The sequence below is a fragment of the Nicotiana tabacum genome, chromosome 18 (genome assembly GCF_000715075.1).
Source record: "Nicotiana tabacum cultivar K326 chromosome 18, ASM71507v2, whole genome shotgun sequence".
In the NCBI taxonomy this organism is placed as follows: Eukaryota; Viridiplantae; Streptophyta; class Magnoliopsida; order Solanales; family Solanaceae; genus Nicotiana; species Nicotiana tabacum.
The window spans coordinates 89926119-89943819 of record NC_134097.1 but is presented as its reverse complement, the minus strand read 5'-3'; the positions used below and the strand labels follow the sequence as shown (position 1 = coordinate 89943819).

At 39.8% G+C, this 17701-nt stretch overlaps 1 protein-coding gene across 1 annotated transcript; it reads left to right on the top strand.

The window, feature by feature from the left end:
- The first annotated feature begins 304 nt into the window (after positions 1 to 304).
- On the top strand, positions 305 to 2314 carry LOC142172581 (uncharacterized). Its single transcript, XM_075236233.1, has one exon. It carries the CDS (start codon positions 305 to 307, stop codon positions 2312 to 2314), a length of 2010 nt encoding a protein of 669 aa, XP_075092334.1.
- Positions 2315 to 17701: the final 15387 nt, after the last annotated feature.

Below are 17701 nucleotides of genomic sequence, written 5' to 3'. Positions count from 1 at the left end.
GTCCAGATTTCATTTCTCTGAAAGACCCCCGCAACACTACTACCCCCATCAAGATGCAGCCTATGCTATGAACCTTCAGCCCTACACAGTAATAAATGCACAACCATATATTAGGCCACAACAACAATTTCACCAAAAACGAGCTCAATTTCCAAGAAATCAACCTCCTTACCAAGCTCAGTATAATCCCCGACCTCTACAAAATAATCTCCCTTACAACACCCGCACTCGAGAGCCGCCCAGGAAAATGGACTTCACACCTATTGGTGAATCATATTCCAACCTTTTCCCCAAATTGGTCCAAATGGGTTTGTTACAACCCGTACCCCCAAATAGGCAAAACCCAGAGTCACCCTCTTACCAACCTGGTGCCCGATGTGCCTATCATTCTGGAGTGGAAGGACATGACACTGAGAGCTGTTGGACTTTGAAAAGGGTTGTTGAAAACCTCATAGAACAAAAGCGAATAGTGTTAAAGGACGAAGACATTCCTAATGTGACCAACAATCCGTTACCGGCTCACAATAATGGACCAATTATTGGGATGATCTGCGAAGATAAAGAGTTTGATCCTGTCTTGAAAGCCATCATTGCAATCGCCGACATTGAGAAAGAGCCCAAGACGTATGCAAAGCAAGAAAAGGTGGACAACAAGAGTAAAAACCCCCCTCAAAACACAGAAAAAGCAGTGAAAAAAAAAATTGAGGTAGTACCCTCGAAAGATACTGTCCTTTATGTCCCCCGAGGTTCGAAGAAAGGACAAGTTACATTGAGCCCTCCAAGAAGGTTTGAGCTGAACAAAGGATCTAAGATGTATGTGCCCAAAGGGACCTATGCGGAACGGGGGCCAATAATTTCACCAAGGCTGAATGAGCCCGTGATTATTGGACGCGCGCCGCAGAGGCCCATGACGGATCCTACTACCGTCCCATGGAATTATAACAAGGCGGTAGTAACCTACAAAGGAAAAGAAATCCTGGGAGAAGTGAATGAAACTAACCCAACTGAGAAATACCTCAACCTGGAGGAGTTGAATGATTCTACAAAGAAGCGTTTCCCACTCAAGAAACCGGTTAGCGCCGAGGAAGCGGAAGAGTTTTTCAGGAAAATGAAAACTGCAGACTACGAGATAATTGATCAACTCCGAAACTCTCCCGCTCAGGTCTCGTTGTGGTCTCTATTGATGAATTCTACTGAGCATCAAAAAGTGTTGATCAAGACCCTCAACGAAGCTTACGTCCCAATTGAAACTACCGTGGAACAACTAGAGAGGATGGCAGAAAGATTTTTCATGATCAATCAAATTTCCTTCAGCAAAAATGATCTTCCCTCGGAAGGGGCCGCTCACAACAAGGCCCTCCACCTAACAGTTAAATGTGAAGGGTACTATGTGAAGAGGGTCATGCTGGATGGCAGGTCCGGAGTGGATATCTGTCCCCTTTTGACTCTGCAAAGAATGGAGATCGAAACAGGGAGGATCAGGCCCAACAACGTATGTGTTCGTGCCTTTGACGGCATCAAAAGGGACACCCTAGGCGAGATCGATTTGATTTTGACTATTGGACCTGTGGATTTTGAGGTGACCTTTCAAGTCCTAGATATGGATACTTCTTACAATTTCCTTCTAGGAAGGCCCTGGATTCATGCGACAGAAGCCATACCTTCTACTCTCCACCAGATGGTAAAATTTGTACATGAAAATCAAGAGATTATAGTCCACGGAGAGGATGAGCATTCAATTTATCGAGACCCGTCGGTTCCATGCCTCGAAGCTAAGGAGGGTAGTGAACACATAGTCTATCAAGTTTTCGAGGTTGTGGTCGCAGACCAATGCGAAGAAGGAAGCCCCTACCCTCAACCTTTTCTCTCAAAAGCGTCAATTATGGTTGCCAGGGAAATGATCAGGCATGGTTATAAACGGGGAAAGGGACTCGGGGCATCATTGCAAGGTATCACCGAACCTATCACATTACCTGCCGCCGAAAAGTTCTTCGGTATTGGTTTTTACGCCGAAGAAGCTGACGTAATTTGGGCAAACCAACGGAAGAGCAATGGTTGGGTATTATCTCAGCCAATTCCCCATCTTTACAAAACATTCGTCAAACCCAAGTACAATGAAGAAAAAGAGGATGAGACCTTCACGGCCGAGAAAATTGAAGAAATCTGTGAGGTTATGAGGCAAATGATGTACGAAACCCATATGGTTCAGCCGGGAGAAGGCTCGAGCACCGCTGAGGTGCTTTACATGGGGCCCGATGCCAAATTGCAAAACTGGAAGGCTACTCCGTTTTCGATCAACCGGGAATCCTGGTAGACCAGCCTTGCCACCTTTTCTGCATCACGAGTTATTTTGGGGTGTAACTCGAATGATTTCCTTTTAGTTTATTGTCCTTAAATTCTGATGTAAACCCTATTATCTTCAAAATTCAATGAAATGAAATAAATATTTCATCTTTTATCTTATTTATTCTCTCTGATTTTTTTTTTCTGTTTTATTTCTTTCAGTTCTAATAATGCGGCTTTAAATAACATGACATGCTTGCGGACTTCATGCCCGGATCCAAACATGCGGTCTAACTGCGAAATAATGAACCAAGAAATGGAATACGATGAAGAAGAGGCTTTTAAGGAAATAAATCGAGAATCGGAACACTTTGAGAACAAACCTAAGCCGAATCTGAATGACACCAAACCAGTTAATTTGGGAACTCCTGAGGAAATCCGAGAGACCAAAATAAGCATTCACACGGACGAGAGAACGCGAGACGCGATAGTTCAACTCTTTGTTGAATTTAAAGATGTGTTTGCTTGGTCATACGATGACATGCCAGGATTAAGCGTTGATCTAGTGGTGCATAAATTGCCAATTCACCCTGATTGTCCTCCAGTTCAACAAAAGCAGAGAAAGTTCAAAACTGATGTCAGTGACAAGATTAAAGAAGAAATCACCAAGCAGCTGAAAACGGGAGTAATTCGGGAAATCCTGTACACCACGTGGTTAGCGAATGTAGTTCCAGTGCCGAAAAAAGATGGGAAGACTCGGGTCTGTGTGGATTATCGAGATTTGAACAGAGCGAGTCCCAAAGACAATTTCCCATTGCCCAACATCCACATCCTTGTTGATAATTGCGCCAAACATGAGATCCAGTCTTTCGTAGATTGTTACGATGGATATCATCAGGTGTTGATGGATGAAGAAGACGCTGAGAAGACTGCATTCACTACACCATGGGGTACTTACTGTTACCGGGTTATGCCATTCGGTCTGAAAAATGCTGGGGCAACTTACATGAGAGCCATGACTGCCATTTTTCATGACATGATGCATCAAGAAATAGAGGTGTATGTGGATGACGTGATAATCAAGTCCAAGACTCGAGACAATCATATCCAAGACTTGAGGAAATTCTTCGAGAGACTGAGAAAGTACGACTTGAAGCTGAACCCGGCCAAATGCGCCTTCGGAGTCCCATCAAGCAAGCTTTTGGGTTTCATAGTAAGCAGGAGAGGTATAGAGTTAGATCCAACAAAGATAAAATCTATCCGAGATCTACCTCCCCCAAGAACGAAGAAAGACGTGATGAGTCTGTTGGGCAGGTTAAACTATATTAGTCGATTCATTGCCCAGCTAACTAGCACGTGTGAGCCCATATTTAAGCTATTAAGGAAGGATGCAGTAATCAAATGGACGGCTGAATGTCAAGAAGCTTTTGACAAGATCAAAGAATATCTTTTAAATCCCCCAGGTTTGGTCCCGCCAGAGCCAGAGAGACCCCTGTTCTTGTATCTGACAGACTTGGAAAATTCTTTCGGTTGCGTCCTCGGGCAACATGACATAACCGGTAAGAAGGAACAGGCGATGTACTACTAGAGCAAGAAATTTACCGGCTACGAGGCCAAGTACACTCTGCTAGAAAGAACGTGTTGTGCTTTAACGTGGGTTGCTCAAAAATTGAGACATTATCTTCAAACTCACACTACTTACCTCATAAGCAGGTTGGATCCTTTGAAGTATATATTTCAGAAACCAATGCCTACTGGAAGACTGGCCAAGTGGCAAATCTTGCTTACTGAATTTGACATAGTCTATGTCACCCGTACGGCAATGAAAGCCCAGGCATTAGCAGATCATTTGGCCGAAAATCCGGTTGATGAGGAATACCAGCCATTGAGTACTTATTTTCCAGATGAAGAAATAAATACCATAGAAGTGGTCTCGGAAAATGCTCACGTTTGGAAGATGTTCTTTGATGGGGCCGTAAATGCCAAAGGTGTAGGAATAGGGGAAATCTTGATCTCACCTGCTGGTCAACATTATCCGGCTACAGCTAGGCTTCGTTTCTTTTGCACGAACAATACAGCTGAATATGAAGATTGCATCATGGGAATGAATATGGCGATTGATCAAGATGTTGGGGATTTGTTGATTATGGGGGATTCTGATTTGATTATCCGGCAAGCCCAGGGTGAATGGGAAACTCGAGATGTCAAGCTTATTCCCTACCGGCAGCACGTAGAGGATCTCAGCAAGCGGTTAAGATCAGTAGAGTTCAGGTATATCCCGCGATGTCACAATGAATTAGCCGATGCACTTGCCACTTTAGCTTCAATGTTACCTTATCCAGGCAATGCCCACATCGATCCCTTGGAAATCCAAATCAGGGAAAGGCATGGTTACTGCAACGCAATCGAGGCAGGACCAAGTATCCAGCCATGGTACCAGGATATTAAGAGGTTCTTGAAAACACAAGAATACCCCGAACATGCTACTGGAGATCAGAAGAGAACTATTAGGCGGCAGGCAAGTGGATTCTTTTTGAGCGGTGAGATATTGTATAAAAGAACCCCTGATCTCAACTTATTAAGATGTGTTGACGCCGAAGAAGCAGGCAGGATCATGCATGAAGTACATGCAGGGGTGTGTGGACCTCATATGAACGGGTACGTTTTGGCAAAGAAAATCTTGCGGGCCGGATATTACTGGATGACCATGGAAAAGGACTGTTTCAGCTTTGTTCGAAAGTGCCATCAGTGTCAGGTGCATGGAGATCTGATTCACGCACCTCCCACAGAACTGCATCCCATGTCTGCACCTTGGCCATTTGTTGTCTAGGGTATGGATGTCATTGGTCCGATTGAGCCCAAAGCTTCAAATGGACACAGATTCATATTGGTCGCTATCGACTACTTCACAAAATGGGTCGAGGCTGTCACTCTCAAATCAGTCACTAAGAAAGCCGTGGTGGATTTCATACATTCAAATCTTATCTGTCGTTTCGGTATTCCTACAACTATAATCATAGATAATGCAGCAAACCTGAATAGTCATTTGATGGAGGATGTATGTGAACAATTCAAAATAACGCATAGGAATTCCACTCCTTATCGGCCCAAAACCAACGGCGCTGTTGAAGCAGCGAACAAAAACATCAAAAAGATTTTGAGGAAGACAACCCAGAGTTCCAGACAATGGCATGAGCAGTTACCTTTCGCCCTGCTTGGATATCGCACTACATATGCACCTCAGTAGGGGCAACCCCATACTTGTTGGTTTACGGGACCGAGGCTGTAATACCGGTAGAGGTAGAAATCCCTTCTCTCCGGATCATTGTTGAAGCTGAAATTGAAGACAGTGAGTGGGTCAAAACCCGTTTGGAATAGTTAACGCTAATCAATGAAAAGCGAATGGTTGCGGTTTGTCACGGGCAATTGTACCAACAAATAATGGCTCGTGCTTACAACAAGAAAGTGCGACCCAGGAATTTTGAAGTAGGTCAACTGGTGTTAAGGCGCATTCTTCCACATCACCAGGAAGCGAAAGGAAAATTTGCTCCTAATTGGAAAGGTCCATACATCATCAGGAAGATATTGCCCAGGGGAGCATTATATCTAGGTGATATTGAAGGAAAAGATCCCGACACAGCCGTGAATGCAGATGCAGTAAAAAGATACTATGTTTGAACTTGCTCTGACGATGTTTTTGCACATTTGAGAGGACGAAGGCTTTCATTCCCGCTACCCAAACACTCAAATCCTTTGCTAACCCTTTGAGCCATTTACCTTTCTTTCATTACCCTCTTTGGAACCCGGAAATGAAAGAAAAAAAAAACCAAAATTTCTTGAACTACGTTTGACTTGATTCCGAAAGGATACGTAGGCAACCTCTCTATGGGGTTCAGTCACACCAAAACCAAAATATAATTCTCCCCAAAAAAGTTAAACTGGGGCAGACATTATAATAATTCGGCGATAATCCCGCCTGGACGGTTCCAAAGTTGTAATTCGATCCAAGTTCTTTTGACCCCAAACATGTTACAAGTCCTTCTGATCAATCGGCAAAAGTTTCTTCAAAATCAAAGGACGCAGTTGCTTAGATCCGACACAGTCAGGATGAGAGAATCAAAATGAGAGAGTCTTATTGGTGAAAACCTATGGGCACCATAAGGCGATGGCGAGCAGAGAAATTAAAATGAGAGAGTCTTATTAGTGAAAACTCATGACGAGCACTATAAGGCGACAGTGAGAAAAGAAATGAGAGAGGTCGGCTAGCAAAAACTCGCAAAGAGCACTGTCGGCCGAAAGAGGATTTCACCACAGAAGGTTCTGGCAAGGTTCCCTGGTTTGGAAACATAGATCCGTTTGGTTCGTGAGAGTCGGGAATCCAGTCCAAAAAGCAGGTTATGTCAATTTAAAGCCAGCATGGGCCAAGATAAGTCTTTCTTTTCCCAAAAAAGACGTTTTTTTTTAAATTCATTTTTTCTCGTTCTTTGTTTACTTTTCTTTGGATTCCTTTTCGGTTTAACCCTAAGCCCCAAAACATGCTAGAAAGAAAAGGTGGCAGGACCGGTTTCATAGGGCTCTGTTTGGCAAGAGGTGGAGAACATACCCGGCCTCAGTGATGCGTCAGTCCAATCCCGACTGATCATGGCGTTTGATTACCTCAAAATCCCCAAGCAGAGTGAGACGGAAGAAACAAAGCCGTACACGCACAAATCAGCGTGAAATCCTGAAATATTGAGTCTTATCAGTTTGAAAGGAGGTTGCCTTGGAAGCCAATCAATGGCGAATTTTCTCAAACAGAAATGAAGCTTGGGACCAAGAAAAACAATGAAGGCCACAAAACCAACCACAATTTCAAACTGACAATTTTTCTTTGTTTAGGAAAATTGAGACAGGTGCGATCCAAAGCAACCGTGCAAGAAGCAGGTGTAGCCCAAAAAAGAAATGAAGTGCACGAGCGTTGAAACAACTTTGCAGCAAGAAAACGACCAAAAGAAAGTTTACCCAGAATTCTTTCATACATTTTGATAAATAAAAGGGCATAACTCGTGGACCTCCCTGGCATAACCCAGGGACCTCTTTCCCTTTTTCGGCATAACCCGATGATTTCCCTGGCATAACCCAGGAACCTCCGTGAATTTCCCGGCATAACCTGTGGACCCCCCTGGCATAACCCAGGGACCTCTTTCCCTTTTTCGGTATAACCCGATAATTTCCCCGGCATAACCCGAGGACTTTCTCCCTTTTCCGGCATAACCCGATGACTTCCCCGGCATAACCCGAGGACTCTATCCCTTTCCCGGCATAACCCAGTGGACCTCCCTGGCATAACCTAGGGACCTCTTTCCCTTTTTTCGGCATAACTCGATGATTCCCCTGGCATAACCCAGGAACCTCTTTGAATTTCCCGGCATAACCCGTGGACTTCCCTGGCATAACCCAGGGACCTCTTTCCCCTTTTCGGTATAACCCGATAATTTCCCCGGCATAACCCGAGGACTTTCTCCTTTTTCCGGCATAACCCGATGACTTCCCCGGCATAACCCGAGGACTCTGTCCTTTTCCCGGCATAACCCGTGGACCTCCCTGGCATAACCTAAGGACCTCTTTCCCTTTTTCGGCATAACCCGATGATTTCCCCGGCATAACCCGAGAACTCTTTTCCTTTCCCGGCATAACCCGATGACTTCCCTGGCATAACCCGAGGACTCTCTCCCTTTTCCGGCATAACCCGATGACTTCCCTGGCATAACCCGAGGACTCTTTTCCTTTCCCGGCATAACCCGATGACTTCCCCGGCAAAACCCGTGGACCTCCCTGGCATAACCCAGGAACCTCTTTTCCTTTTCCGGTATAACCCGATGACTTCCCCGGCATAACCCGAGTACTCTTTTCCTTTCCCGGCATAACCCGATGACTTCCCCAGCATAACCTGTGGACCTCCCAAACAGACCCATCATGCCACTGTTGTCATTACCCTCGTCGACCATTCGTTTCCATGGCCAAACGACCTCCGTTACTGTTTCGTTCTCTTCGAGCTTGGACATCACCATGGCCAAGCTGTCTTCACACTACTGTTGCTGCCCTCATCTTCTTCACACGAACAAACCAAGTACACTTCCAGCTGCTGTATCTTCAGACGAGCTGCTGCCACTTTTTCGTTCGGTCGAGTTTTAGTCGAGGTCGTCGAGCGTCGTTTTGAGTTCGTTCAAGTTTACAAGAAAGGTGAGTTCGTCGTTGAGTTCGTCGTTGAGTCCGGACAGATTTATTCCCATGTTTGAGGTTCGTCGAAACAGTCCATACGATCGAATTCATCGTTGCTCATCTCCGGTTAGTAGATTTTTGAGTTTTATTTTGTCCGTATTTTTTTTGATATTTTCGAATCTGAAATCGGCAAATGTTTGTTTTATTTATCGTTTGAATTAATTTTTAGTTCATGTTCATGTGTTGTTTGTTAAATTAATTTTTCAGATTTCAAATGAAAGATTAATTAATTGTTTTTCATGTTTATTTCATGTTTGTATTGTTGTTTAAGTGAATATTTGTTGGTTTAATGTTTGTTAGATTCAAATTGAAATTTAATTAATTATTTCTTCAATTTGTTTCATGTTGTTATGAATTTTTTCAGAAAATATTATATTGATTTAATCGTTTTAATCCGTCATGTTTGTTGTGTTAAAATAGATTCATTCATGTTCATACTTTGTTTGGATGATCTTGAATCCGAATTTTGTATAGTTTGATTTCTTGTTTATCATTTATGATTATTTCTTGAATTTGTCTCATAATCTTGTTTAAGTTTAAGATAGGAATTGTTTGTTGTAATGTTGTTAGAGTAGTTGATTTTAAGTTCAATATTATTGAATTTAGAAATCTAAATATACTTGTTTGTTGTTGTTGTTGAATCCGAAAATAGGATTGTTTGTTGCTAAAATATTGTTCAAGAAATCATGTTCATGTGATTTGTTGTTGAAATGTTGAAGAAATCATGTTCATGAAATTTATTGTTTGAACATTGTTAGAAATTAATCATATTGTCTATATTTTGGTTAAGTTTGATTAACTAATGTGTTATAGCTGATGGGTAGTTTGGTAATTTATAGTACTTTCGGGGGGTAAAATAGTAATTTGTAATAGGGTCGGAGGGGTGGTTTAGGAATTGTACATTTTGTAATTGTTTATATGAAGCATGGGGGACAAAATGAAATGGGGTGGGTTGTGATATAGTTGTTTAATATAAAGGGGGGACAAGACAAAATTTAGTGGGGGGAATCTTGTATTTATTTATGTTAGGCATGGGGGACAAAATATAATGGGGTGGTGTGATATATTTATTTAATGTAATGGGGATGAGTGGGAAGATAATGGGTTTGGTAGAGAAAATGGGTTGATTTTAATTGATTAAAAGATTTATGGGTTGGGGGATATATAGAGAGGTCTTGAATCAGATTTAAAAAGGAGAAAAATTTAAGAGAGAAAGCTCCGGAAAAAAAATACTAAGACTTTAGAAAAACAAAAAGAAAAACATTCTGGAAATTCAAAAGAAGAAGAATATACACCTGATATATAGTCCAAATATTCTGAGATACGGATTGAGAAATTAAGGGTTAAACACTAACTAGTCTTTCAAAAATCTGAAAAGTTTCCCTTTGCTTCTGTCCGTTGGTTGTTGTTGTTTCCGGATTTTGTCTTGATTTTAAAATCTGTCACTAAGTTTCTCGTCGCTGGTTGTTACTAGTTGCTGGGATTGATGTTGTTGTATGCTACTGAATTTCTGCTGATCTCTCACTTTTCTTTTGCTTCCAATATCAGGTACACAACTGACACGCTGATTATTGTAAACTGAAACAGGAAGCATGAATACGAAAAATGAAGAATTGAAGTTCTAAATTTATTTTGAATTATATTCTTAATTTTATTTGTATATATAAATTATTTAGCTTACAAAAATCGGAATCATGTAGCTATTTAATGTATATATAGTGGAACATCCAACGATAGCTTAACGGATGAACTATCTATATATTGCTTAAAAATAAATAAATGGTGTAGTAACTCCGTCTAAGTTAAAAATCAAATGAATAGACCATTTCGGAACTTGTAAGAAAATTGTTTAGTTAAATAATATTGGTTAATTCCAGCATGTAATTGTTTTAGATTAAAATTAGATTGCCAAGTAAATAAATAAATGGTGTAGTAACTCCGTCTAAGTTAAAAATCAAACGAATAGACCATTTCGGAACTTGTAAGAAAATTGTTTAGTTAAATAATATTGGTTAATTCCAGCATGTAATTGTTTTAGGATAAAAATTAGATTGCCAAGTTTTTTTTTAATTTGACAAACTGAGAACATGCCTAGTATAATATAATTAGGTAGTAATACGTGAGCCTGTGCCCGTATTGGCAACGGACTGCCTTGCTTGTATCATTTTTCAGAATTTACGAATCATATTCGAAACTCAACTATAACAACTCAAGCATGTAAATAAATTAAGACCTTTTCTCTTTCATTTTTGTAGAGACAATTTTAATAGAAAATGTAGGCACTTTAGGATTATCCTGATAAAAATAAATGAGATGAGCCTCGCCAAATAAAATGCACAAATTGCGGGACCCTCGATAAATGTTTAATTAAAATTACTTAGACTTCGGGATGAGCCATTTAGCAAAATTCCACGGCCTTACCCAGAAATAATAATACGATAATTGCTTCAGGCGTGCATTTTAATAATCTTACCTTCTTAAATTCGGGTGCGCATTTATGTGACCCAAATCCAAATCTCAACGGAGTCGGAATGTATTAACAACCATGGGCGCATTGATTGTGACATGGTTCGAAATGCATTTTTACAATGTTGCAATTCCATAAAAAATAAATAATAATAAAAGCGGTTTTAAACTTAATGAAAGCACATAAGTAATAACATGTAATAAATCAGATATCTAGCCATTATAACAATTTAAGCGACCGTGCTAGAACCACGGGATTCGAGGGTGCCTAACACCTTCCCTCGGGTCAACAGAATTCTCTACTTAGAATTTCTGGTTCGCAGACTTCATTTGGAAAGTCGAATATTTTTCTCGATTTGGGATTCAAGATAAATCGGTGACTTGGGACACCAAAAGCCAAACCTTTCCCAAGTGGAGACTCTGAATTAAATAAATAATCTCATTTCGAATATTGTCACTTAAATTGGAAAAACTCCCTCGCTGACAGCTCTTCGGGGCGGGCGCGCAAAAAGGAGGTGTGACACCTATATCTTCCCATAATGCTTTCCTATCTTGAATAGTATGCATACCATAAATGACTCCAAAGTTAAATTTGTTGCCATTCTGGAATTCTGTTACCTGCCCTACTATGTATTGCTTGTGTATATCATATCTTCCAAAATCTACCTTTGTCTGGTCCCATACAACCCATATTCTTCCACCTGGAGCAACATTATAGTTTGCTATCCACCTCTAGCTATTAAACACTTTCTTAATTACAACTTTTGCCTTCTCTTCCTTTACTCTATTTTCTAACACAGCTATTAACACCACCTTGTTTCCACTAATAACTTTTTTTAGTCCTTTTTGTTTATACTCCTTATTCAGTCCTCTAACATTCCAGGATATAATGTTCATTGTTTTATGGATCTTTGATTCATATTACCCCGCTGCCCCTGTCTCTAGGCAGCTCTCTACCTTGATCTTGATTTTCTGTCATTTGGGCTATCTTTTGTGCAGTATCCACCAGAGCTTTAAAGGCATTACCTATATTGACTCCAATCTCATTTCTCCCATCCACATTCTTCTTTGATGCAGATTTCTCTCTGGCCAGTTGCCATTGTTCTTCATTTGGGTTGTTATTTTGGGTCTTTCCTTCATCCTCCTTTATTTGCTCCAGAAATCTTCCTCTTGCATCTATATTACAGTCTTTGGATCAAGTTTCCTCACAGCTTTCCACACCTATTCCTGGTTCTGTGTTCTGTAATTTTGTTGTCTCCCCTCTTGTTTCTGTATTTGTTGATTGTGACATGAGTGGCCTATTTGGCACCATGTTTGGCAATATAGAGGCTTCCATTCATACTGTACCAGCTGTTAGTTTTATTTTCATTTACAAAGAAAGAATAGTTTTAAAAAAAATAGAGCTTTATTTAGTTTAGTGCAATTCTCCAAATCAGAAGCTTTTGACAAATAAATATTGAGTGTAGTAATTTTACTTTACTTTTTTTTTTACTTATTTAGTAGGAGTAGATTATTTTTGCTTATTTATTATAAAAAAATACTACAAAAAGATATAACCAATTAAAAGTGTCTATTTGCCAAAGATTCCTCCGTATAATCCCATAACAAACTCACATGCACCATATTGTTATTCTTTGGAATTGGCATCCAAAGCAAACACACACACAAAGCACACAACCTACATTTATATATATAAAAAAGAAGAAACAATACGGACAATGGGGGACAGATAAAAAAACGGGAAAGGGGATTTGCACATAAAAAAAAGGGAAAAGGGGATTTGCACAAAGAAAAAGGGAAAAGAGGTGACAATTGAGGGCAGATCTTATTTTTTGGCAAAAGAGGAACCTAAATCTCTAAGGAACCTAGCGGCACCCCAAAAAAGAGAGTAGCGCCTCCTCTCCTTTTCTGATTTTTGACCCATTCTTTCTCTCAGCATACAAAAAACACACACAGATACACTATAGAGAAAAAAAGGATCGGATAGAGATGAAGAGAAGGGTAACGGCAGCCCACTCCAAAAAAGGGATCTCCCTTTCTAATCTGATTTTCACGAAAAAGGGACTTTACCCCAATTCAAGAGAACTGGCCGCCACTATTTCTCACTACTGCCGACACCCAGACTCACCCACCTAATTCCAAAAAAAGACCCAACCCTCTTTACCTCTCTCTCTCCTTTCCTTTACTGTTGTTACATCGCCGAAAACGGTCCAAATTCGGCAGCTTCCATGGAAAAATGATTGTGACTGGCCGTAGAGAATTACAGATCCGGTCGAGGAGTTGCTGCCCCATTTTTGGTTTCTAACGAGGTTCTGTTCAAGATTTCTTGTTCCGGTTCGAGTTTGAGGCTCCGGTCTAACATTGATTTTGGGTCTAGGATCTCTCATGAGTGGTCGTTGTATGAATTTTGCTGGAAGCTTTATTCAATGGAAAATCGTTGCTTCAGTTAAAGTCCATTCTCAATTTATTTTTACTATGGATTAGTTGAATATTATATTTGTTTGCTTCTGCTAAATCATTTAATTACTTTATTTTAGTTAAAACCCTTGAATGCTTGAATGGGTTTTTGATAAAGCATATTTGAATGTGTTATTCAAGATAATCTGGTAGATCAGGATAATTGCTATTCTATTACCACGCACTTGTTGATTGTTTGCCTTCGAAACATTTCTTTTTTTAAGTTTTTGATGTTTCACTGTATTCCCAGATCAATGTGCCCCCTGCAAATGAGGAATATTTGGGAATTCTAACAAAATGTTTTGTTGAAAGTGAACGTTTTCCAAGGTATAACATTGATTGGAGGCTTTTTAAAGCTTCAGTTTTTTTTTTTAAATTAGTTTGGACCGAAGAATTGATTGGGCCATTAACTCTAATCTGATCTTGGTTTGGTAAATGTTCCAAGTTGATGTTTATTCTAACTTTGGGGTTAATAATGGACATGAATACCATGCTAGCCTAATGTCCCTATGTATTCCATAATTATAATAATCAAATCTTATACCCTTCCACAATAATTTCTATAATCAATGGCCTCACAATAATCTTGAACTTAAGGAGAAATAATTCATGAACAATCGTAGCTTTCTTTAGGATCGATTAATAAAGAAATCATTGTGACTATGGGTACGGTTCCCGTGACATGGTCACGATACATAAATTCCAATTCGGGTGTGCATTTCATGTGACCCGACCATAAATAATTCATGGTTTGCAACGTGTATCAAAACGACAAGTGTACGACATCGTGACTCGTTTCAGAAATAATTCCCTAAATAAATAAAAGCGGTTATAAAGTTAAAATACATAATAGGTTTAAAACATGTTATAATTAGATAATTAGGCCAATTATTAATAGTTGAGTGACCGTGCTAAAACCTCGGAACTAAGGAGTGTCTAACACCTTCTCCAGGATTAACAAAATTTCTTACCCGATCTTCTGGTTTCGCAGACATTAAACGGAGTCAAACTTCCTCGATTTGGAATTTAAAATAAACCGGTAACTTGGAACACCAAAAATTATTCCAAGTGGCGACTCTGAAATTAAATAAATACTCCCATTTTAATTTATGTCACTTAAATTGGAAAAACTCCCTTATATCCCCTTTCGGGGAAAAAGGAGGTGTGACAGTTCTGGCGACTCTGCTGGGGAACAAGAACACAGAACTTCTGGTTCAGGGTTCAGAATTCGAGCTTAGAATAACTGTTATAGTTGACTTTTATTTATTATCTAATTTTTATGTGTTTGAGCCTAGTGTGCTAAATGTCGCTTTGTATCGCTTTGATATTGCTTGGACTGTATATAAACTGTTACGAAACCCTCTTCTCTCTGAGTTTTCTAAATCATGTGGGAAGCATGCACTTCGTGTGACTTCATTTCTGTTAGAGACATATTCTAATTTTAGAACGAGGTTCGGATAAGTTGCAAAGCCGGTGAAGCTTCTGTATTCCCGATATGCTGCCCCCCTCGGCTCGAGTTGTCCGCTCAGGTAAGCCAGGTTTAGAACAATACACCCATGTTTTAAACATTGAATAACATAGCCTTATGCCGGATCCCAATAAGAACGTTTGTTTGCATCACGTGCATTTGACTTTGGGGACTCAACACAGGGGTTGGGCTCATCTAGGACATGTGTACCCAAATTAAAATGACCATCCTGATGCATCTTACGTGCTACTTGCGCATTTATTTGCTTTGGCTTGCATGTTGACGGCTTCCAGAATAGGAAAAAAAACCAACCAAAAAAAAAACCAAGAGCGCGGTGTGTATTTGAAAATCCTGAAACTCTGAAAAAAAAAAAAAAGTCATTTCAAAATGAGCCCAAAATCTCATGTGTCATGTTTTCCATGTTCCGTCAAAATTGGCCGAACTACGCAGGTCTAATTCTCACCGGATGTGAGATACGTAGGCAAACCTCATCGGTTCCGGCCCATAATTTTCAAAAAAAAAATATTTTCCTTAGAAATATCCTTCTTTGACCCCAATTTTTAAAAAATTTAAAAATATTTTCTTTCAATTTCTTCTAAAAAATCCAAAAATATTTTCATTCTTCTTTCGAAAATTGAAAAGAAAATTCAAGATTCAAAAATATTTTCTTTTTTCTTTAGAAGTATTTCTTTCATAAATTCAAAATAAAAGTCCAAAATCCAAAATTATTTCCTTTCTTCTTTAAATGTTTTTCTTTTGAAATTCCAGAAGAAAAAAAAGCTTGAAATTAAAAAAAAATATTTTCTTTCTTCTTTAGAAGTCTTTCTTTTCAAAAATTACTTTTTTTTAAAAAACAAACAAATCGAAACCCAAAAATAATTCTTTCTTCTTTATAAGTCTTTCTTTCGGAAATTAAAAAAAAAAAGAAAGAAAGAAGATTTAGTTAATTTTCTTTATTCCTAATCTTTCTGAACTACGCAAGATCTAATTCATGTTCCCATATGATGCGTAGGCAACTCATATCAGGTTCGATCGAATGATTTTGAAAAAAAAAAGAGAAAAAAGTAAAAAGAGGAAGAATGATAATAATAAGGACTGACTGAGTCCATTCTAATGTGTCTCTTGTTTTGAATCATGAAGAAAGTTTAAGGTGGTTGGTTTGTGGTAAGCTGGCAACACAAGATCCAAGGGAAAAATGTCATTGACAACTAACATCGAAACTGTTACAAATGCTCAAGAGACTTAGGGTCAGAGGGTTCAACAAGAGTATACTGTGGTTGTGGAAAATAGAATAGTGAAACAACAAATAACCGAAATGTGTCAAGTATGGGCCAATGGTCAAAGACCGCCCTTTTTCTATTCATGGTTTCCCAGAGTTCACAGCCATCTCGACTACTACCATTTCGGTTTCATTGTCTGATCAATCCTATCCACCTGGGCTTAGTCTTTATCCCAATTGTACGACTACAACTGGAACTTTTGTTGCAAGCTCCCAATGTGTGCCATTGACAACCCATCAGATAACCACTACTGTTATACCTGTCTTCACCATTCCAGCCGACAATGGTGTAGAGAAAAACTCATGAGTCACAGTTTGCTACCCAGCAAGAATAGTCCCACTCTCTTCAGTATCACTCGTACCTATTTGATCTTCCTGCAAAGTTTGAGAAGCCTCCCGAAAGATGGCACAGGAATAAATGACCCAAAGAGTGAAAAGCTTAGAACAACAGTTGAAAAACATGCAAGGGTTGGCAGGTCAGAAGAGTATTGCCTTCAAGGATCTATGTATGTTCCCCGATGTCCACTTACCACCTGGTTTCAAGTCTCCCAAATTTGAAAAGTATGATGGACATGGAGACCCCATAGCCCACCTGAAAAAGTATTGCAATCAACTAAGAGGTGCGGGAGGAAATGAAGAATTACTGATGACTTATTTTGGGGAAAGTTTTACGGGAGTAGCCTCCGAATGGTTTATAGATCAAGACACATCTCGCAGGTATGTCTGGGATGACATGGCATAGGCCTTTGTCAAACAGTTCCAATACAACATTAACATCACCCTAGACCGCAATTCCCTTTCAAATCTGAAGAAGAAACCAATTGAAAGTTTCAGGGAATATGCCATTAAATGGAGAGAACAAGCAACTAGAGTTAAGCCACCCATGGATGACCACGGGCTAATCACTGTCTTCCTTCAGACTCAAGAGCCATATTACTTTCAAAACATGATGTTCGCAGTTGGTAAATCCTTCTTGGAAGTAAACAAAATGGGAGAAATGGTAGGGAATGGCTTAAGACAAGCAGAATTATAAGCCAAGCAGCTCTCAAAGCTACAACTCAGGCTGTCCAAATGGAATCTAGTAATTTTAGTGACATGAATGAGAAGGTTGAAGAAATCATGATGACAACAGGGTCAAGAAGAGGTCTCAGGAGAACATCTCGAAGGTATGAGCAGCCTCATCAGGTTTCCCATGACTCCCCTGAGCACTACTATCCACCTCAGAACCTACAATACTCTGTTGCTCCACCCCAGTATGTTGTCCAACCACCAAGACACCCCAGAAGGCAAGCGTCAGCACCGCAAAATCTCCACCAGCCTCCACAAAATTTTCAAATGCCCGATAACCTACATCCAAGCTAGGGGTATAGAAGGGAACAGAGGTTGAAGGATAATATTACACCAATAGGAGAGTCCTATGCAAGCTTATTTGAGAAGTTAAAGCATTATGACATGATTGCACTCATTCCTCCAAATCATGTAGACCC